Source organism: Anastrepha ludens, chromosome 6 (assembly GCF_028408465.1).
Source record: "Anastrepha ludens isolate Willacy chromosome 6, idAnaLude1.1, whole genome shotgun sequence".
NCBI lineage: Eukaryota > Metazoa > Arthropoda > Insecta > Diptera > Tephritidae > Anastrepha > Anastrepha ludens.
Window position 1 is genome coordinate 3,125,154 of NC_071502.1, and position 22,559 is coordinate 3,147,712.

The following is a 22,559-nucleotide window of genomic DNA, read 5'->3' on the forward strand; positions in this document are numbered from 1 at the left end:
GCACGCATGTGATCTTGAGGTATATCGGCCCATTCTCGTATATTCGCTCTTTTCAGCGCATCCATACACGAGCTTTATGAGACGGTGCCGAGTCCTGTTGGAACGTCCATGGTCTACGACCGAAATGTTTGCGTGTCAACGGTGTCAAGTCGACCCTTCACTTTCCGAACCATTTCTGGCGTTGTTTCGATTTTTTTTTGGTCCACCTCCATAGCGTTTTGCAATGCTACCAGTATCATTGTAACGTTTTATAGTGCGATACACAAACATTTTATTCACTTTGAGGTGACTGCGCTCACGAACAATGGCTGGTTGTGATTTCCCAGCCAAATATAACGCAATCACACTATTACGTTTGAATTCCGTACCATAAAAGAAAAAAAGTTCAACAAAACTGAGATGCAAATGCTTTTGATGGCTTACAAACAATATATTGAACTGTCATTAGAACAATTTTGACGTTGATGTCATGAGCTGTTTTACAGATACAAGCAGTGTGTATCGTTCACTCGTAGATCAGATTTTTTCTTCATTTTTTATATGCAATCTATCTTAGAAATAATAAGCAAATTTGTTAAAAATAATTTATAACAGAAATGTCTAGTCTCCAATGTCGTAGCCATTATATAACTGTATAGTTAGAGTTCTTAAAATCAACACCTTTTTTACTTAAGATATGTCGGTTACAATCAACAGATTTAACTCTAACTGGGAGATCTAAACTAATATATGATATCTTTTCTATTAGTTAAACTTTTGTCTGGCAAATTTAAAGCTGAGTTATTATGGTGATTATGTTCTCTTTGGATATATCCATCACTTAATTTTAGTATTGGATATAAAAGGTACTCTAAGATTTTTATGAATTCCGGTAATAGTAATGAACCAAGGCGCGCTTACAATAAAGTGAAGGGGTTTTGATTGATATCTTTTTAAAATTTCTACAGTTGAGTGGCTTGCTGTAGTCCAAACTTGAATGGCATAAATCCAGACAGGTTTTAATGTAGTTTTATATAGGCGCTCTTTGTTGTCAAGAGTAACTTGAGAATTTCGACTCAAAAGCTCGTACATTTTTTTAGTTTTAATTCTAAGTTTCTTCTGTTTTTCTTTGATGTGGATTTTCCAGGTTAGTCTTCGATCAAGTTGAAGTCGAAGATATTTAACAGTATCGCTTTGGGGGATTTCAGAATCATTAAGTGAAACTTATGGGCAGTCTTCCTTTCTCAATGCAAAAGTAGCTTAAACTGATTTTTGCGAATTTACTCGAATTTTGCATTGCAATAGCCACGTTCCGATAAAGTGAAACTCTGATTGTAGATGTTGGGAGGCTTCTGCCAGGAGACTGCTGGATGCATAATAGCCATGTCATCAGCATATATTGCCATGTTAATATCGGATGTTGGCTGTAAATATAATATAAATCACCGGCCCCAAAACCCTTGTGGAACTCCAGCATTAATAGATTTTCTAGAGGATGCTTCGTTTTGTTATTGAACATAAAAGTGTCTGTCTCTTAAGTATTTATTTAATGGAAAATATGTAGCCGAAAGCTATTTATTTATTTTGTATAAATTACCAGTTTGGCAAACTCTATCAAACGCTTGCTCTGCATCAAGAAAGACTGCACAACAGTACTTTTTATTTTATAACGCATCTGTGATGTTCTATTTTCCTTTCTGAGCCCAAATTGGTGTTCCGGTGTGATAGCAAATTCATTCAATACTAGCAGCAATCTTCTCAACAATATCTTTTCAACTATTCAATTTGAAAGCAAATATGTTCATGCAGTTCTGTAGCTATTAAATTTTGGTAAGATAATCTGCAAGCTTGAAGTGGCTGAAAATTCCCGCTGGTTTTTCATAACTTTTTTCCCGAACGATGTTGCGCATTTTCTCCCTAAAAACCAAAATACGTTGCCTCGGACTACACTTAACGCTTAAAATGGCATCTCTATTGAGTAGACTGATGGCAAACATAGATGGACCAACCCAAAGGAAATGGGAAATATTGATGGCTCTCCGGGTGCTCTGAGAGTTGTGTCTGCCCACCGCACAGAATCAGGGCCAGCTGCTCAAGTGAAAAGTGGTTCAATAGCGATAGACTTACTCGCCTTTGAGAGGAAAAAGTTGAGGGCATTAAAGAATGAGGGAATGGAAGAAATCAGCAAACCTGAAGCTCGCGAAATGAAGGATGAAATGTTAAGACTATGGCAACACCGCTGAAGAAACAAAGCGCAAGCGAAACAAAAAAATTGTCAAAACGGTGATTATATTCCATGCTTACTTCTCTTTAATGGAACCCAGTAATGGATGATATCTTAAAGAAGTTCTTTGCTTAAAATCCGTCAAAATTATTTTGAAATACCTTAATTTTTTTAAGTTAAATTCTCATGTGATATCTTATTCAAATATTAGGCCATTCATTTTTGCTAATTCCGTCGGTTTTCCCCTTTTTTCTAGAATGTTGAGAGTATTGGCTGTAACTCAATTGCTTATCACAATTTTTTAATAAAAAACATTCTCATAATTTTCTTTTGAACTAGAAATATTTATTCAGTTATAATGAAAACAGTCTTAAAAAAAAAACAAAATTATCAAACAAGCTCTTTCGCTTAGCGTGTAAATATATCTACCCCTTAAGGTTCCGTCAATTCCTACAAATCCTTTGAATATAGCAGCGAGAATATCCAGGTTTAAGGGTGGCAAAGGTATATGCACATACAAGAATATTTGGTTTCGTATAGCTCAATGTAAGTAGTTAGGGCAATGAGTGTTCGCCTGCCAATACAAATCTGCACAGCTCCCCCACCTCACAGCAAAGCCCCGCATATTTGTTTGTTCTTTGACTGAGGACGAAGAATGCATACGAGTGCATTAGTACACCCACATCCGCACTTTCTCACAGAAAACATAAACATAAATATAAATTAATTTTGGCCTGTATAATAGAGACGCCGCCATTCTTATCGACTGCGTCTTCAATGAGCTCACTTACACACAGCCAGCCCGCCGTCCTAACATATCCCACGGAAGCGTTAAAGTAATGTTGAAAATATTTGCTTTTAGAACAGCACAGAATAAAATGGGAATTTGCAGTTCGACCTTAGGATCTTTTGTGTTTAGGATTGCAAAGGAGTGGTTGGCAAAAAGTACTGGAATCTTTTGAAGGAAGTTTTGGTAGATTAAGTGGATTAAGTGAATGCTTATGACTTGGACACAAGTCAGGTTATTTTGAAAGATCATAAAATCATAGAAATTTTCTTTGCGTTTTATTATTACTAAGTATAAATTTGATGGATTAAAATATTTTGAATTAATTTATAATTCTTAATTTGGAAATAAAATTTAATCAAAACTGCAATACCATACCCATATATGGGCTCATATGCGATAAAGGGGGCATGGGTTAAGCCATGGTAACTGCTAGCGCTTTTAACTCAAGCCAGTCTTATCAAATCAAGTAGATTACTTTGTCTTATTGAACACAATTTGGCTGAATGGGGAGCGTGAGATACACTTCAAAACAAAATCTTCTTACTATTTAACTTAATTTTAAAACTAAAAACATTGCCCTGTAGAATTAATTTGATTTATATTTGTACCTCTTACTATAGTTTCAGGGTACCCTTGGAAAAGGTAGGCATCTGAGACCTTGCATTCTGCCCAGCATGTGAAGAAGAGGATGAGACGGCGGACCACTTTCTGTGCGTCTATCCAGCCTTCGCTCGAATCAGGCTTCAGGTTTTTGGCAGTGACCTTGCCTCCTTGGCACCACAAGATCCACTCAGATTTCTCCGGAGGTCGAGGAGATTTAAAGAAAATTAAAAAAGCAATCCGAGTGCAGTACAATGGACTTAATTGTGTCTGAGAGCTGTACTTGCAAGTCTGTCCCGACAACAAAAAAAAAACCCTTTGCTAACTAAATGGTAGTTCGTTACCCTTTTTGTATTTTAGAATCGCAATAAACCTTCTTTTTCCCCCTTTCGACACTCTTTGGAACCAGGCAAGTTCCTCACAGTTTTGCGACTAGTACATCTGTTCTCGTGTGTCAACACTCCTGCGCTTGTATTCCTCTGTTAATATTGTATTAGTCTGCAACTATCCTCAGTTGCCGTTCGCCATGCCCCTCCTCAAGCAGTGTGCCTCACACAAATCCAAACCTCCTCCTTCTATTGTCTCTACTTGCATGCGAAATTCGCCTGTGCAGCTTAGTGCTGATTGTAAGCAAAATTAAGTTACCCGCCTTGGCCTACCCATGCCCGCATGCTCCAGCTGCAGCGGTGCCAACGCCCCGCACTCTATGTGTATAATTTGCTTGCACGCTGGTGTTCTTAGGAATGATGGCATCCGTCGCTGTGCACGCGCTTACTTTCGAGCAGCATTGTCATCGCCATTTTGCTATTTTTCACTTCACACACTCGGGGTTTATTACAACTTCGAAAATTATGAATAATGCATTATAAGTGAGTTTGGGCTACATATCGTAGGACGTGTGAGGGTAAGCATGTGCGTGTGTTCGTGTGTGCGTATATGCGCATAATTACGTGTATGTAAACATAGTTACATTCATGGGCGTTGGGAATGATGCTGAGATTTGAATTGCGTCAAATTTTCCAATGAACTGCAAATTAAATTGCTTTTGCGAATTATTGTTGTTCCATGCAGGGAGGGCCCTACAGTTTTAAGCCGACTTCGAGCGCCAAATGGTTTTTTATGATGAGCTTTTTCATGGCAAAAAGGAGGCTTGCCTGCCGAGGAGCGACCGCTATTAGAAAATACATTTTCGAAACACTCGGTTATTCCGCCGTAATATTAGGTGTTTCGAGTGCAATACAACACCAAATCGACTACTCCAAAGTATCTGGGTACCGCGCCCTCGGAATAACTGTCACGAAGTCAGTGAGAAATTCCGAACTTCTCGCTGGTAGATACAAAACATGAACGTATGAGTCTACTTTGGAATTCTCTTCCCCAAGATTTAGTACCTATGAGTGGCTTGAACATATTAAGCGTGAATTTCAAAGCTACTTTAGCACTAAGATAGATAATATTAATTAACAAATAATTTTCTCGTTTACCTAAATGTAAACTTGACTTATTTTCTTTGAAGCTTAAAATATCTATGCAAATTTTATCATGAAAGTAAGTAAATTGGTTCCATGGGCATTGAAAGTTTGAACATTTTTCTAAACGCGGCGACCTCTCAGCAGTGAAAAATCTTCGAGTATGTTTTCGAGCCATTAAAACCCACTACACTTACCTAAGTAATGTTAAACAACTGTAGGGTCTGCAGTTGGAAGAAATGCATTAAGACAAATATTTGAAGGGATGCCAAGAGAAGTTAGTTAGACGTAGCATCCGATTACCTTAACTGAAGTGCACAGTTTTGCCCACCCAGTCATCCGATCCCTTTGAGGAGCCGGACTAGTGGGTGCATTATTGGGCAGAGAATCGAAAAATCGCAAACTCTCTCCAGTTTATGAAGATGAACTTTGAATTGCCATATTTGTAGCCAATAGTAACGGCCTTCAATATAAGAAGTAGGCGGCCACCGCAACCGAATGGGTTGGTGCGTAACTACCATTCGGAATCCAGAGTACGTAGGTTCGAATGGCCCTGAAACTCCGAAGCGAAAAACATTTTTTTCTAATAGCGGTCGGCCCTTGGGAGGTAATGGCAAATCTCCGAGTGTATTTCTGACACGAAAAAGCTCATCATAAAAATCAGCTGCTGTTCGGAGTCGGTTTGCAACTGTAGGTCCCTCCATTTGAGGGCCAACATCAAGACGCACCACCACAAATAGGAGGAGGAGCTCCGCCAAACAAGTATACTTATTAGATATTCAATTTTATTTATTTTTTTTAATATACGAAGCTCCTTTTATCAGAGCTGATAGTTTAACCTAATGTAGAGCCACATTGAAGATAATTCTTCTTTTGAGTCAACGTAGATTTTGAAAGACTCAATGAAGGCCTAGCTTTATAGTCAAATTTAGAATTGTGATACGCCCTGTTGTTGTTGTTGTAAATATTTCCCATAAATGTTTTTGAAGAAGGCTACTGGAGTGACAATTATTGGCCGGATATAAATACGAGTATTTTCGGTAATACAGAATCGACTCTCGTGGCTATCCGCTGTCCTTTCGAGAATAGCTTGGAACCCAGTTGTGAATGCTGTTACTAAAGTTAATCATCGCATTATTTTCTACATTCAGAAGTAGAACTTGGTTAAATCGGATTGGGATGTAAGGTCTTATTGCATTGCAGAAAAATTTAAGATTAGGCATAAAAGAATATATTAAATTGGGAATAGATTTCAATAGTATCATTGCTGAATTAAAAAAAGTCCTCATCGGTGTACTCCTCTTAATACTTGGAATTAAATCAATCACTTTAAAATATTGTTTATCTCCCATTTAACTATAATACTTTTCAAATTTTCATATTCCCTTGTTACTATGCTCGATTACATTAAATAAGTGCGATAAATTAATATAAAATTAATAGTGAACTAATTAATTTACATTAAACGAGCGTAAACAACCGCCCTACCAAGGGACGTTACTCATAAAAGTAGACAACCGGAGGCACAGCAAAGTTAACCAATTAATGAAAATATCGAATATGCTAAAAACAATACCTTCAGAGAGATGAAGCACAAAAACACATAGAATAAACCACGACCATTGGGCATATCACTTCAATTGTGTGTTTCACCGACAACGCACCTATTTTGCAGCTACCGCAAATGCGCCTAATTGACGCCAAATTGATGCGACGCTTGACAACGCCAACAACAATGCTAACTCCCTCTCTCATTCTCATCAGGCGGCCTCTGTGGTTCTCTTTGACGCGCATTTGCCTAGTTACATACTCACACATCCACATAAGCATATGTCGATAAGCTGCATATCGATAAGAAGAACCTCACGCTGAAATAAAAACAAAAACTGTGGCATAAACATAGGCGCGCAACATGTGACATGTTGTCCTAGTTTTCATGCCGAAAACTGCCCAACAACACAGATTTAATGCGCGTGTCTCCAAAAAATGCACTTGAGTGAGTGAGTGGTAGTCTGAGTTTTCACTCGAAAGAGTAAAAGCGCACTTTTTGTAAAAACGTTGTGTGGAGGGGAGAGGTAAAAAGGAAAGTTTTAACACTAAAGTTTAGCGTTGATTAATACTTGAAAAAGCTTAAAAGTCTTTGAACTTTTGTAACTAGTAAAGTTTCGGGAGCTTCAGTCACTTTAACGGTAAAACAGACGATTTAAGCTGTCCTTCTCTGCATTTGCTTTTTAAATTGTAGAAAAAGTAGGGTGCTGCAGAAAATGAGGTTGTTTGCTCAAAACCCTTTAAGTTAATCGCCATAATAACTACGACTATGGCTATTTATTTATTTATAACGTAGAATAATTTTAAATTTTTGTTTCCAAAAACACAGTTCACGCTACAACTACCATATAAATCAATGTTTCCAACTTTGTATAAAATTTTTAAAAATTCTACAAATTTTCATCAAACTCTCAAATTTCTTACTCAAAATTTAGGTGTGTACATTAAAATGTTTAGAAAAATTTCGAGCATGCAATTTTATAGAGCATTGAATTTTGGCATAATAAAGTTCGAGTTCGTGCCAGTGTAAGTTCGAATAAAGTTGTGGGCACAATTCTTTCGGTAAAGCCTAAGTATGAAATCACTAAAGTTTTAATAATACTTTGAACATAATGTTTATTTTATAGTTAATGATTGGAATAATAAAGCTCTTTAAGCAAGCTCTAGAAACTTAAAGATTTTATTTAAAAAGTATAAATAAGCAAGTTTCGCCACATTTTCTCACTTTTTAGCTCGCAAACAAAGTTGAATGAGTGACAAGAGTAAAAGAGTTCACCATATAACCAGAAGTCTTTAAGCAGGCAAATATTTCTTACTCGTTGTAAAACGCAACCAAGCTTCATAGCACAAAGCACAAAACACTTTAACAGCTTTTGATTTCTGTGATGGCCCAACAAGCTTTCCTACTCGGTGCGTATATTAAGTTTAAAGTTTTCCTTTAATAGAAAGCTTTTACCACGGTTATAAAGCTTTAAAGCAGTGCTGCAGTTTTGAGAGAATTCTATTAAAATTTTATTTTCTGTGAATAAAGTTTAGAAGAATTCGCGGATTTTAATTCCGAATTTTTTAGTATGCTTAAAAAAAATTAGAATTAGAATTAGTATGATTTAACAAATCCATTTGAGAAGATTTTCGGGTATATAATATTTTTCATAAATTTACTGAAATTTTTTTTAACAACTAGAACTAAGTGACTTAAAAAAAACAAACAAAAAAAACAAAAATCAACTTATTTACTAAATGTTACCCTTGGCACCTGTTTATATACTTGTGTTCACAAAAATAGCAGCGCCACATATTTTTTAAAATTTTAAGTAATTATTTAGCCTTTGTTAATTTTTGTTTAATTCTTTAAATATAGTTTATACTACAATAAAAACCACACAAGTCACAGTTTTGAACATACAAAAAGAATTTTATAAATTTTTAATAAAAACTGGGATAAAATTTCTAGTGCCGTATTGTTGTAGATGCGAAGAAGCTTGGACTTCCGTACAACACCCATTGCAGAAGCTGCGGGGATCCGACAGAGAAAGAGGCTGTTGAGCACTTTCTTTGCAAATGTCCGGGTCTGACGGCTAGGCTCTTGAGGTTTCTTAGTGTGCCTTTCGGAGATGGTCTGACGCAGTTCTGCAGCCTAGATGCCGTTTCTCTCCTCTACTTCAGCAACAGCACTGGATGGCTGTAGATGGTTTTTCGTCTTATATATTTTGTAACTTTTCACAGGTAGTGGTCTACTTTACGGCATCAAAAGGTCACTCTAGTGCTACTTGTATTGTGCCCATGGGACTCTTGTCATCTAACCTACCTCCCTACCTAGGTTTGAAGCGGCTCAAAAATCAAATTGATTTCAGACACATTTTGTTCAAATGCGGTCTTGTATATAAGCATATGGCGAACCCCATTGAGAAAAGGTTTAAAACATTCGTTTATGGAAGAAAGTGTATAGCACTGTCAACAAAATTATCAACATTGAAAACTGCCAAATTTTTCTAAAATATTGACTAATCCGAGTATTTAAAATATTTTACAAAGATTAGAACTCTGAGCTATATGACATTTTTCTAGAACAATGAGCTGTATTTTATGAAAAATAGAAAATTATTAAATAAATTATAAATAAATAAACAAAAATGGCAAAGCTTTGTTGCGCTGAATTATAGTGAACATCTATATAAGCTCATGGCTCATAGCAAATCTTTTTAGAAAATAATCGAAAATAACAGGAATTAAAAACGAAAGCTACAAAGAACTCTAACAGATTGGCGATTTATGAACTGGACATAAAGTATTTTGTATGGCTTTTTTGTCATTAGACACATAATTTATATAATAACTAGCAACCCGCCCGGCTTCGCACGTGTATAAAATATATACCTTATGTCACTCACTGAAAAAATGATTAAAATCGATCCAGTAGTTTTGGCTTATTCATTAGTGTCCGTGGCCCGCACGCGTTAAATTTGGAGTAAAACAATTCCCCTTTCTTTATAGCATGAAGATTTCCTGCTATCTGTGGAATATCTAAATTCATACCCTACACCTTAACATATTTCCTTTTTGCATTTTTACATATGTATTTATTTTATTTTTACAACAATTACTATATTACAGAATGTCTTTATATACAACGTTCATAGCCTTCTTGTCATTAGACAATACAAACATGTTTTCTCTAGAGGTTACTCTTGAAAGAGCGACATACAGTTGGCCATGTGAAAAACAGTCAACACTCAAATCTAAGCCTGCAACGTTGAAGGTTTGACCCTGAGATTTATTAATGGTCATTGCAAAGGATGTCTTTACCGGAAATTGTGAGCGTTTAAATTGGAATGGTAGATCCGATGGTATCAGAGGGATTCGGGGAATCAATACATCTTCTCCGGTACCACATCCTGTGAGTATTGTGCACTCTATTATGAAAGTTTTCAGTGATTTTACCAGCAAACGCGTGCCATTGGTGTTTAGGTGGGTTTAGGTTTCTTAATAAAATAACAGGACAACCTATTTTCAGCTCCATTTTGTGAGGAGGGAGTCCAGACGGGTTCAAAGAATTTAGAAATTCTGTAGGAAAATGAACAGCTTCTTCCAAATCGAGAACAGTATCGACCGAGTAGTATATTTTCGTCGGTGCCTCAATCTTTGAAATAATCAAGTTATTTACTTTATCTACTTGTTCGTTTGTTGATGACAGAATAGCTCTCTCTTTAAACCAAGAAATTGCCTTATAACTTAAGTTATCAATGTCAGGATAGATATTGTTGACTAACTCTTGGATGTTGTCTACCAAAACACAAAGGTTTTCTAGGTTAATTCTTCCCTCACTTTGTGTTAATTCTCCATTGCCAACTTTTAGCAGCATCTCTGGAAATAGCCTGTTCTCACGTGAAGATGACGAAACCCTCATATTAGTTTTAAGCTCTAATTTATTGGCATGCAACCAAAGGTGGGATCTTTTTAGCGAAGCATTTATTTCGTCAGTACGTGTTACTCGAGTCACAACTGGTAGTATTTGACGGAAATCTCCTGAGAACAGAATTGTACATCCACCCATAGGTGAATTTTTGTTGTGCAAATCGCGTGTTGTCCTATCCAGTGCTTCCACAAACGTCTTGTTTGACATGGTAGCTTCGTCCCAGGCTATTAATGAGCAGCCACGCATCAATTTTCCTGTATTGCTCTGTCTAGAAACACTACAGACGCTGTTATCATCATCGCTGGCGATTTTCAGCGAGAGCTTGATTGTAGAGTGTACGGTTCGGCCTCCTTCCAAAAGAGTAGCGGCAATGCCGGATGACGCAACAGCTAACGCAATTTTTCCGGTAGATCTCAATTACTAATTACTGATGTAATATCTTGAAAAATATTGTTTTTAATTATATGCTGTAAAGAGCCATATACATAGATCTATATGAAAACAACAATGTATTTAAGGTATTTAATTGGATAAGGATTAATGTTGTACCCATTTGTTGAAATCGCTTCGAAAATAAGCTATTAGTTGTCGTAAAAAGTAAATGACAAAAAATGTTATTGTATGGAATCGATAGCAAACTAAACGCGCTCCGAATCAATAAAAACTATTCAAAAACTGTATTTTAATTATGTGCGATTTACTAATATAGAACGTGAAAATAGCGTTTTATTTCGCTGTAAAATTGTATGTACATATAATAACATGGAATTCAGTACATACATAGATACATATGTACATACGTCCGAAATGAAATAATGCGAGCGACTCGTAAATACATACATACATACGTCACCATACGATGTAATTCAACATTAATGAGGTGTGGTGAGATTATTGCTTAACGCCTGTTGCTTCATTCGGTTGACAGCGAACACACACACAAACAGCTTTTTTTGGAAAAAGAGCTGCTTTTGTTTAAACAATTTTGGTTAAATAACAAATAAATCAATTATTTTTTTTTATGCAGAACGAAAGTAAATATTTCAAAGTTAAACTTCAAGAAAGTTTCATTTTAATTGGTTGATTCGTTTATGATTTATGGCCGTGAAAACAAAAAAATTATGTTTTTTTTGCCACATTTTGACCGATTGCCACGCCCCCTTTATATATTTCTTCACATTATATAGATATAAACCTTCCTCTTCAATCAATCTATCTTTAAAAAAAAACCGCATCAAAATCCGTTGCGTAGTTTTAAAGATTTAACCGTATAAGGGGACATAGGGACAGAAAAAGCGACTTTGTTTTATAATATGTAGTGATAATAACCTCTGCCTAAGGTTTGGTGTTATTTTTTTATCAATTAGTTAGTTTAATCAATATCAAAAATGTTACTAATTTAACCATTAATATTAACCGAATCATTACAACGAGCTAGGTATGGATTTTATTATTATTTCCCATGGTTTCAGAGAGGTATGGATTACCCTAGTACTTAATTTTTGCTGCATGACAAAAGCATGACGAGAGCTTTTCCACATGTGCTTCTAAGCTTTTCAATTAAGCATAAGGAATTTTGTTGCCACCTTGAAGAAGATTTTTTTATTCAAAGTGTACATCCGCCGCAGTGCTTGATAGGTTCCATGGTACAGCGCCTTCTGGATAATTGCAACTATGGAAGACCAGAACCACGGAAATACGAAAATGAAAACAGGGAAATAGTAAGCATATACATGTAAGAAGAAAAGAATTTATCAGTTGTAAAAATGTATTTAATCACAGGAGGGGAAAGTGAAATTGAAAGTATTAAATTGCGATTTTTATTTTAAACCGCTTTTTTGCGTTTCAAACAAAAGTCTCCATTTACACTCAAACAGCAATCATAGGTGCGCACACTGCATTACAAATAGCAGTAATCAGTAAAATGTTACAGAGAATTAAATTCAATTTGCATTACCAGTAAGCTTTTACTGATTACGGAAAAAATTGTAGTAAAAATATTTTTTTACTAATTACTAAACAAATTACATTCAAATTATTTTTCACTGATTACTAAAATAAAAATACTTTTTTATTCATTACTGAAAAAATAGCAACAACCGAAATTTGTATAAAGAGTACAGAAAGAAATTGCAGTGAAAATACTGATAATAATATAATTTGATTTGCGTTCACTGAAAACATTTACTGCTAATTACAAATCAATACCCAGCCACTAGATTCAATAAACTATTTAAGAAAATACATTTTTTTTTTTTTTCAAATATGTATTTTATTTTTGTCTATTTGCTATTAGCTTTACTTAAACCAAGCGCTTCAAAATTTATATCGCTGATCGGTTGCCTTCTGGACCAATGTACAGCCCCAGCGATGAAAGCAACCGTTCTACAGGTGCAGATGACGGTAATGGGGTATCATATTTTAGAACAGCCTACTGTTTATTTAGACAACTTTTTGTTTCACCTCGTGCGGCCAGATATTTCTGCTATACTATATCACTTACTTTATTTAACTCTAAATCCTTTATGTGCCTTAACGAAGTAGCATCCATTGCGAGTGATGGTACAAACTATTTGTTCAACTGGACTTTTCAGAGGACTTTCTATATTAATGATCTCAATCCGTTTATAATACTAAACATATTTTCAAATAATTTTTAGTTGAACCTTTGCTGTATATTATCGGTTTTAAGCTCTGACTATTTTGTATTTAATAAGCTATATACTCATCTTCTTTTTCTGAGGAAAAGCAGGTAAGCCAAAACTAAAACTATTCATTAAGTAGGTAAATGATTTAATTTCCTTGATTAGAATGCATTACATTTTGACTTCCAATAAGCAGAAAATAATTTAGTGATAGGGCAAATCAAAATATATCACTAATATTTTTGCTGCAATTGTTTTCAGTAATCAGTAAAAGTTTACTGATAATCCAAACTCAATTGCAACATCAATAAAAATTATATTTACTGCATTACTGTTATTGCAAAGCGCCCATCTATGACCGGAATACGCACTTTTCCTACTGGCAATGAAAAAACTTGAAACTCTCCTAAAAATAATTCCTGGTCTGTCTTCCTCTGGAAGATTAACTGAGAAGAGTTTCCATACGGCTTTCTCGCGGAAAGTCGCTATTTTAAATTTTTATATTATTTTTATATTAACTTTAAAGCCCTTTAATGGAATATATCTTTATTGACTCTTTAGGCAAGCGCGAATATGATTATTTACGAAATAAGAGTTTTCCCCCTCGTTTTTTTTATAATTTAAAATTTTCTTCTTCTATTTATATATTTTTTTTTGCTACTGCACTTTTTGTACTCCTAAATGTATTCAAAAAAGTAGTGTGCTGCGTCAGAAATGATACATCTCGCATCTCTTCTACAGACTTGGAACAGAGTCTTCAATTATCTTCTTCGTAGCTTAGAAGGAAAACATTTAGGTTTTGCGAACAAGCGACTGCTCGCAAAATAGAGTGTCACAATTATCGAGAAGACACTGTACGATATATTTATATGTGTTAATATTACTTGTTAAGTATTTTGTATAAGAAAATATGTATGTAGTAGTAAATTTCAAAGAGCTTAAAAACTAAATTTGTGTACTTACAGTTATTTTGCATGTCTAATTTGGTTTGGTAGTTTGTATTTATTGTTCGTACGGTCTAAGTTCGAGAATATACACAAAACAAATCAAAACAACAAACATGAAATTAGATTCTTAAAGTCACATTGATAGGAATTTTGTGTGTGTTTTTTTTTTTTGTTTTCGTAAATCTAATTTAACTAGTTTAGTTGAGTAGAGCGTGGAAATTGGAGGGTTAAAGAGTAAAGAAATGATAGGGTGCAGTTAATCGATTTTGAGCAATTTTTGTATTCTAGAATTTTTTTGTATTTCAAATAGGAAAGGGTTTGATAAAGTAGTGTTAAGTAGAAGAACAGTTAGAGTATTTGAATATGAAAACTAAAAAAACAAAACGAATTTTCTTAGCTACGTAAAAAGCACGACAAAGTAACGAACGACCACAAAAGAGCAAATGAATAGGAATAAAACGTTTAAATAAAGATTTAAATGTATGAACAATTTTTTCAACAAGAACGCAACAACGTAACGTAAGCAACGCAACGCAACGTGTAACGCATCCTTTATCAGATTTTACAATTCGGTTTCTTTTCGCACAAATCTGGTGACAATATCACTTTTCGAATTTGTTTGATGGAGTTTCGCTGATTATTTACATGATTTTTATTTAAAACTTTTCGCATTTTTTTAATTTTGCTATGCTAACTGATCGCTAAAGAAAGTGTACATCATACAAATCATTGGCCGCATGAGCAACTGACAGATTGACAGATTGGCTGGTTATGCTCGTATTTTTATTTAAGTCAATTGCCAATGGCAAAAGTGGGTGGGGGACTGTAGAAGGTATTTAGGTTTATCATCAGCCAAAGCTAAGTTTGTGCACTGTGGTATAATATTTTTTTTTTTTTTTTGCTATTAATTTTCATATACTGTATGTGTTATTTTTTCAAATACTCGCTGAGTACTTGGCTCGAATGCGTAAGATCTCTTTTTTATATTTTATTTTTAGTAATTTTTTTATATTTGAATATAATATAATTTAAAGATAAAAACAAAGCCAACACAGGGGTAGCAGTAGAAGAGAAGACGTTCATATACACATATAAAGTAGTTATAAGAATAATAACGGAATTAAAAAAATAGAATTTGTTTATTTTTATTTTTTTGGTTTTTTTTTTTATTAATACAAAAAGTTGCACTAAAACTTGCCACTTACCCATGTCATCGATGAGTGGTGCCATGCGCAACGTTATGCCCACCAACATGAGGCACATGATTAGCAGCAGGCACGCTGTGACAATTATTGTCCAGCGCGCCCGCTGCGAGAGATCATCGGGATCGACCACCTTTATATGCCGCAAGCCGCAGGTTGAGTGCGAAAAGTAAGCAGAGATGAGTAAGAAGAAAAAAGTAAGCGATTGTTTTTAGTAAATGTGTATGTATTAGTAGTGATACAACTGGTAATACCTTGACAACGCGCGTTTCCAGATCCTGCACAAGAATTTTTGGTTTTTTATGACGATGCCGCTTTTTGTGGCGATGATGACTGCAAAGAAGATTTAATTAGTTAATAATAATTTGGATTGAAATGTCGCACAATATTTGCATAAATCATACTTTCTATTGCGCATTTAAAATAAAACACCTCGAAAATCCGTGACGAAATGTTACTTCGTGGTGGAATTAAATGAGGCTCTTACGCAAATGGTCAGCTGACCCAACGGTTGGACATTTTGAATATTCTGGTACGCGTTGGGTACGAAATTTTTATGATGCAATATTCAGTATTCTAAATTCTGGCTGACAAAATTCTACTTGATAAAATTCTTTATACCATGAATAGAGGAACCTACCGTTTTAAGCCGACTACGAACGGCAGTTATTTTTTATGAGGAGCTTTTTCTTGGCAGAAATACACACGGAGGTTTGTCATTGCCTGCCGAGGGACCGTCCCTATGAGAAAGAACTTTTTTCTATCTGTTGCTGTCTCGTGCCCGTATTTCATGTTTTCTCGAACTGACAGCTATTTTGCACTCGAAAAGGGGCACAAATTCAAATAAAAAATCTCTTGCACATATATTAATAATTTAATCTGCACTGCTCCATTGTCATTAGACTGCCCCTCATTACTTGCGCAGATAAGTTTCAATGTACTAAACAGAACATTACGTTTCCGTTACACCTTTCATGTTGTAACAGTAAATTCTAGTTATTATTAAATTGCCCCCTTTACTAGAGCAATTAATGGAATTAATAAAATCTATAGAAAACCTGATCTTGATTTTGCCAAACCAAAGCTACTTTCCATTATCCACAAGATAAACTTTTTACACTTACAAAGCCATACAAAAAAAAATTAATAAGAAGTTTATATATTTTTTGAACACATTTCACTAGGTTTCCATATTCCAACGTTTGATTAATTTTTTTTTATTAATTAAAATTTTCTTTAAAGTTCGATGGCAAACTTAAAAAAAAAAACTTTTATTTGGTTAGTACACCTTTAAACGGATAATAAAATATTAATCTATATTACAAAAAAAAAACTAGGTGGCAACACCAGTTAAACATTTTTTTTTAATAAAGCTTTTTATTAAAAACCTTTCACTTGGTCTTTAGTTTAATATTCAACTGAAATGTGTGGTAAATGATATTTTTGCAATAAAATTCAGGGGGCAACTCTATCAAAAAAACTTATTTTTGGAATTTTATTAAACACCTTTCACTTGGTCTTTAGTTTAACATTCAACTGAAATGTGTGGTAAATGGCTGTTTTTGCAATAAAACTCAGGTGGCAACTCCATCAAAAAACTTATTTTTGGAATTTTATTAAACACCTTTCACTTGATCTTTAGTTTAACATTCAACTGAAATGTGTGGTAAATGACTGTTTTTGCAATAAAATTCAGGTGGCAACTCCATCAAAAAAACTTATTTTCGGAATTTTATTAAACACCTTTCACTTGATCTTTAGTTTAATATTCAACTGAAATGTGTGGTAAATGGCTATTTTTGCAATAAAATTCAGGTGGCAACTCCATCAAAAAAACTTATTTTTGGAATTTTATTAAACACCTTTCACTTGGTCTTTAGTTTAACATTCAACTGAAATGTGTGGTAAATGGCTATTTTTGCAATAAAATTCAGGTGGCAACTCCATCAAAAAAACTTATTTTTGGAATTTTATTAAACACCTTTCACTTGGTCTTTAGTTTAACATTCAACTGAAATGTGTGGTAAATGGCTGTTTTTGCAATAAAACTCAGGTGGCAACTCCATCAAAAAACTTATTTTTGGAATTTTATTAAACACCTTTCACTTGATCTTTAGTTTAACATTCAACTGAAATGTGTGGTAAATGACTGTTTTTGCAATAAAATTCAGGTGGCAACTCCATCAAAAAAACTTATTTTCGGAATTTTATTAAACACCTTTCACTTGATCTTTAGTTTAATATTCAACTGAAATGTGTGGTAAATGGCTATTTTTGCAATAAAATTCAGGTGGCAACTCCATCAAAAAACTTATTTTTGGAATTTTATTAAACACCTTTCACTTGGTCTTTAGTTTAATATTCAACTGAAATGTGTGGTAAATGATATTTTTGCAATAAAATTCAGGGGGCAACTCTATCAAAAAAACGTATTTTTGGAATTTTATTAAACACCTTTCACTTGGTCTTTAGTTTAACATTCAACTGAAATGTGTGGTAAATGGCTATTTTTGCAATAAAATTCAGGTGGCAACTCCACCAAAAAAACTTATTTTCGGAATTTTATTAAACACCTTTCACTTGGTCTTACAGTTTAATATTCAACTGAAATGTGTGGTAAATGGCTATTTTTGCAATAAAATTCAGATGGCAACTCCATCAAAAAAACTTATTTTTGGAATTTTATTAAACACCTTTCACTTGGTCTTTAGTTTAACATTCAACTGAAATGTGTGGTAAATGGCTATTTTTGCAATAAAATTCAGGTGGCAACTCCATCAAAAAAACTTATTTTTGGAATTTTAATAAACACCTTTCACTTGGTCTTTAGTTTAACATTCAACTGAAATGTGTGGTAAATGGCTATTTTTGCAATAAAATTCAGGTGGCAACTCCATCAAAAAAACTTATTTTTGGAATTTTATTAAACACCTTTCACTTGGTCTTTAGTTTAACATTCAACTGAAATGTGTGGTAAATGGCTGTTTTTGCAATAAAACTCAGGTGGCAACTCCATCAAAAAACTTATTTTTGGAATTTTATTAAACACCTTTCACTTGATCTTTAGTTTAACATTCAACTGAAATGTGTGGTAAATGACTGTTTTTGCAATAAAATTCAGGTGGCAACTCCATCAAAAAAACTTATTTTCGGAATTTTATTAAACACCTTTCACTTGATCTTTAGTTTAACATTCAACTGAAATGTGTGGTAAATGACTGTTTTTGCAATAAAATTCAGGTGGCAACTCCATCAAAAAAACTTATTTTTGGAATTTTATTAAACACCTTTCACTTGGTCTTTAGTTTAACATTCAACTGAAATGTGTGGTAAATGATATTTTTGCAATAAAATTCAGGGGGCAACTCTATCAAAAAAACGTATTTTTGGAATTTTATTAAACACCTTTCACTTGGTCTTTAGTTTAACATTCAACTGAAATGTGTGGTAAATGGCTATTTTTGCAATAAAATTCAGGTGGCAACTCCACCAAAAAAACTTATTTTCGGAATTTTATTAAACACCTTTCACTTGGTCTTTAGTTTAACATTCAACTGAAATGTGTGGTAAATGGCTATTTTTGCAATAAAATTCAGGTGGCAACTCCATCAAAAAAACTTATTTTTGGAATTTTATTAAACACCTTTCACTTGATCTTTAGTTTAATATTCAACTGAAATGTATGGTAAATGGCTATTTTTGCAATAAAATTCAGGTGGCAACTCCATCAAAAAACTTATTTTTGTAATTTTATTAAACACCTTTCACTTGATCTTTAGTTTAATATTCAACTGAAATGTGTGGTAAATGGCTATTTTTGCAATAAAATTCAGGTGGCAGCTCCATCAAAAAAACTTATTTTTGGAATTTGGAAAAAATGTTTGCAACATTTCAGCTTATACCCATGCAATGATACTTACACCTAGTTTTTAATCAGTCGTTTACTGTGTTTAATATAAACAGGTGGCTACACTTAGTTAAAATCTAGTACCCATAAGTTTTCCAACGTTGAAAACAATGTTAAAATCGGGGAAGTGAGTTTTGATTTCAAGAAAGGTTTTTATGATTTTATATATTCAACATTCCAAACACATCATAAGAAGGGTGTAAACGAAAATTATCTCGGCTTGTTTTTATAAGAGCTTGCGAACTTAAATGATAATACAAAACATAAATTGTTGGAATTAATTTTTTTTTATTATAATCTGGTAGATAATTTCATGGCATTTACTTTTAGAATAACCACTCGATCAGCCCAATTTTTGACTAATTTTTCCAATAAATCTTGCCGTATGGCGTCAATGTGGGCTTGAATAACGCGCTCTATGGCAAGTTGCGTCGTCTTATTGGAACCAAATGTCGTCGCCGTTTATCTGATTAAATTTTGCAAACAAATATCTTGTGAGCATAGCTCGACAGCGTTCCCCATTCACGGGACCGGCACCTCCCTTTCGCACTTAGGAAGAACTAAAAGCCAATGATGCCGCCATGGCTCTATGAACTTCGCGAACAGATTTATTTTTTCCAATGTAAATTTCCACAATTTAGAAGTGCTGTTCGGACGCTATATGACTTGCCAAAGCTTACTGTACCGAAAAGTCAACACAATTTGCCGTGCTCAGCTGCCAAACCACAGTTATCGATATAATATAATATAGTAATAGCATAGCACTAAACAATGGCCTTTGTAAGATATAATAAAATTCACTAAATAATATCCTCTTTGGATAATATCTTGAGATGTTACCAGCATAACGAACTTGGGAAATCAAAAAATTGACAAAAAATTCGAGTTCTTTTGACTTGATCCATTCATTGAGGCAGTTTGCGATGCTCTCGTTAGAAGTGAAGGTGCAATGTCTGGGGAGTACGGCGGGTGGGGCACGATTTCTCAATTCACTCCCTCTAAATATTTCTGGACCGATTTAGCAACGTGTGGATTGGCATTGTCATGTAGCAAAATTAGTTTGTCATATCTACCATCCCATTCCGCCCGCTTTTCTTTGAGAGCTCGATTCATACGCATTAGCTGCGCTCGGTAACGATCGCCAGTGATGGTTTTAGATGGTTTAAAGAGTTCATAATAGATGGCACCCTTCTGATCCCCCCAGATGCACAACATAACCTTTGAAGCATGAATATTACGCTTCAACGACTCAAAATTTGGTGCAAAGAAAGAAATTTTTGAAATTTTCATGTCAAAATGTATCAAAAATCGCATGGTTTGGTTTAGTTTCGAATTGCATACGACAAACTATTTCGAAAAAATGTAATCTGATTTTTGGTTCATGGTGGGTGTATTCATTAATATGCAAATCAGAAAACTTATTTGCCAATGCTTTAACTATTTTTAAGTTACTGCCGTTGCAGTTAGTTAATTTACATAAAACTTTTTTTTTTATGAAAGATAAATAAAACTAATTATAAATCGTGTGCCTTTGTTTTCAATTAGCTTAATAGCTGAAATAGCAAAAAATTAAATTCTTTCTTTCAAAAAAAAAAAAAAAAACAAATCGTTCTTTGCAACTTCTCTTCTCGTCAGTAGTTATATTGGCAACTAATTGTTTTCATAAAAACCAGAAGAAATTTCAGAACCGACCGCTTTTTGGCCCTTGCGCCAACAAACAATATTAGCAGTTCGGTGTTTATTAAATTACCCTCTGAAGCAGTGAATTGTTGAACTCACATTCGATTGTTGCGCGCTCGCATTTTCGCAAATAATATCCTCACTTGCGCACGAGCGCACACAACTGCATTCTGATGAAAGTAGGTATATTGGCATTAAAAACCGCTTTAGCCAACTTTTTCGCCTTGTAGTTTCCGCGCAGTGCCACAGCGGCATTTTGCATGCGCCTGCAAAAATTTTAAATAAACAAAACAGCCGCCAAAAACAACAGCAGTATTTCCAATTTACAAGTACATCATTCTTCATGCCACCAAAAACCACGCCAAGTTGAGTTGGGCTTCGGCGAAGCAACCAGCAACTATCAACCTACTGCTAACCGCTGTTCATCAGCAGCTTTTTTTTTGCTTTGCCCTTCTTTCTCACCCTTCCAACGCACCTCATACACCAACATGCCGTACGCCCCCTACTCACACTTGCGAACTCCTTGGCGCACCTTGACCTAAATTTCAGGCGAAGCATAATTAAAGCACAAAACATGTCGGCAGCTTCAGCAGCAATCAACTGCATTGCCATCGCCGAGTGCTGAGTGTTGAAGCAGGCAAGCAAGCAAACGCGAGAGTGAGTGCTAACGGCATGCATAGAGCATTTGCATGGGTATTTGTACATGATACGCGAGCAGGGCACAGACTGCCAGTCAGCTGTTGAATGGTATGCGTGCCGTGGCAGACAATGAGTCCTATGTTTCTATTGAAAAATAAAAAAAAATATTTGCGCCTTTATGTTGGTGGAGACAACGTCAAGCTCACACTCGCATGCATTGTAAGCAGGGCATCCATCCACAATGGCTTAACGGCAGCGTGATTTCATGGAAGCATCTGCAGGACTGACTAATACGGCACGGCTTCTCAAATTGACGTTCTGAGGTGGTAAGTAAGCTTTCGCAAGCAGCCAATGGATACGAGCTGAATTGCTAATATCCTGAGCTATGCGATGCTATGTGTGTGCTATCTACTGAACGTTTTCTTAATTGCTGTGCCACAATTTTCGTCCGGCACTCTTCTATTGTTCTCATATTCCCAGACGCTCCGCCACAATCATCAATTTTCGTTTCAAGCTCTATCCATTCGTAATCCTTCGCTTGTTCTTTGCCCCCGCCTTTAGCCTTTCCATCGCCCATTCGAATTGTTTTGAATTAATTGGTAACGCTATCTTGCCAACTATGTGTTTGGTCATTGCTTTTCTGTTTTCAATGAAGGCAGAAGGTCATCGTCAACTAAATTATCTCGCCGACAGCAGGCGTACACTGATCGCCCCTAATTAAACTCGCTCCAGTTGGCTGCACTCGTTACAGTAGCCGGGAAAAAATATAAGAAGCACTACCGAAAATATCTTCAACTTGATTTTACTCGTATGCCGGTGCAAAGTACCTGTAGGTGATCTCTGGACACGTAAAGATCCCCTTGAATAAGACGGTAGCCGACTTACACGGTCCATCGATTGAGTTAACCACGAGATACAGTAAAGGTGGAATAAATTTCCACTATAGGCCTTATTAACAACTCAGTTTGAGTCTGTTGTCACGAAGACAATGGCAACACTTAGCGCTTTCTGTG

General features: G+C 35.0%; 1 protein-coding gene across 1 annotated transcript in view; it reads right to left on the bottom strand.

Annotated features, from left to right (window-relative positions):
* Positions 1–13,500: 13,500 nt before the first annotated feature.
* The window catches only part of LOC128867852 (uncharacterized), a 154,225-nt gene continuing 145,166 nt past the window's right edge, over positions 13,501–22,559 (bottom strand). The window contains exons 6-7 of the mRNA XM_054109404.1: positions 15,575–15,653; positions 13,501–15,453 (exon numbers count right to left, since the gene is read on the bottom strand). Of these exons, the coding sequence (XP_053965379.1) occupies positions 15,100–15,453; positions 15,575–15,653 (433 nt within the window). The 3' untranslated portion in view covers positions 13,501–15,099. The remainder of the gene's footprint in view (positions 15,454–15,574; positions 15,654–22,559) is intronic.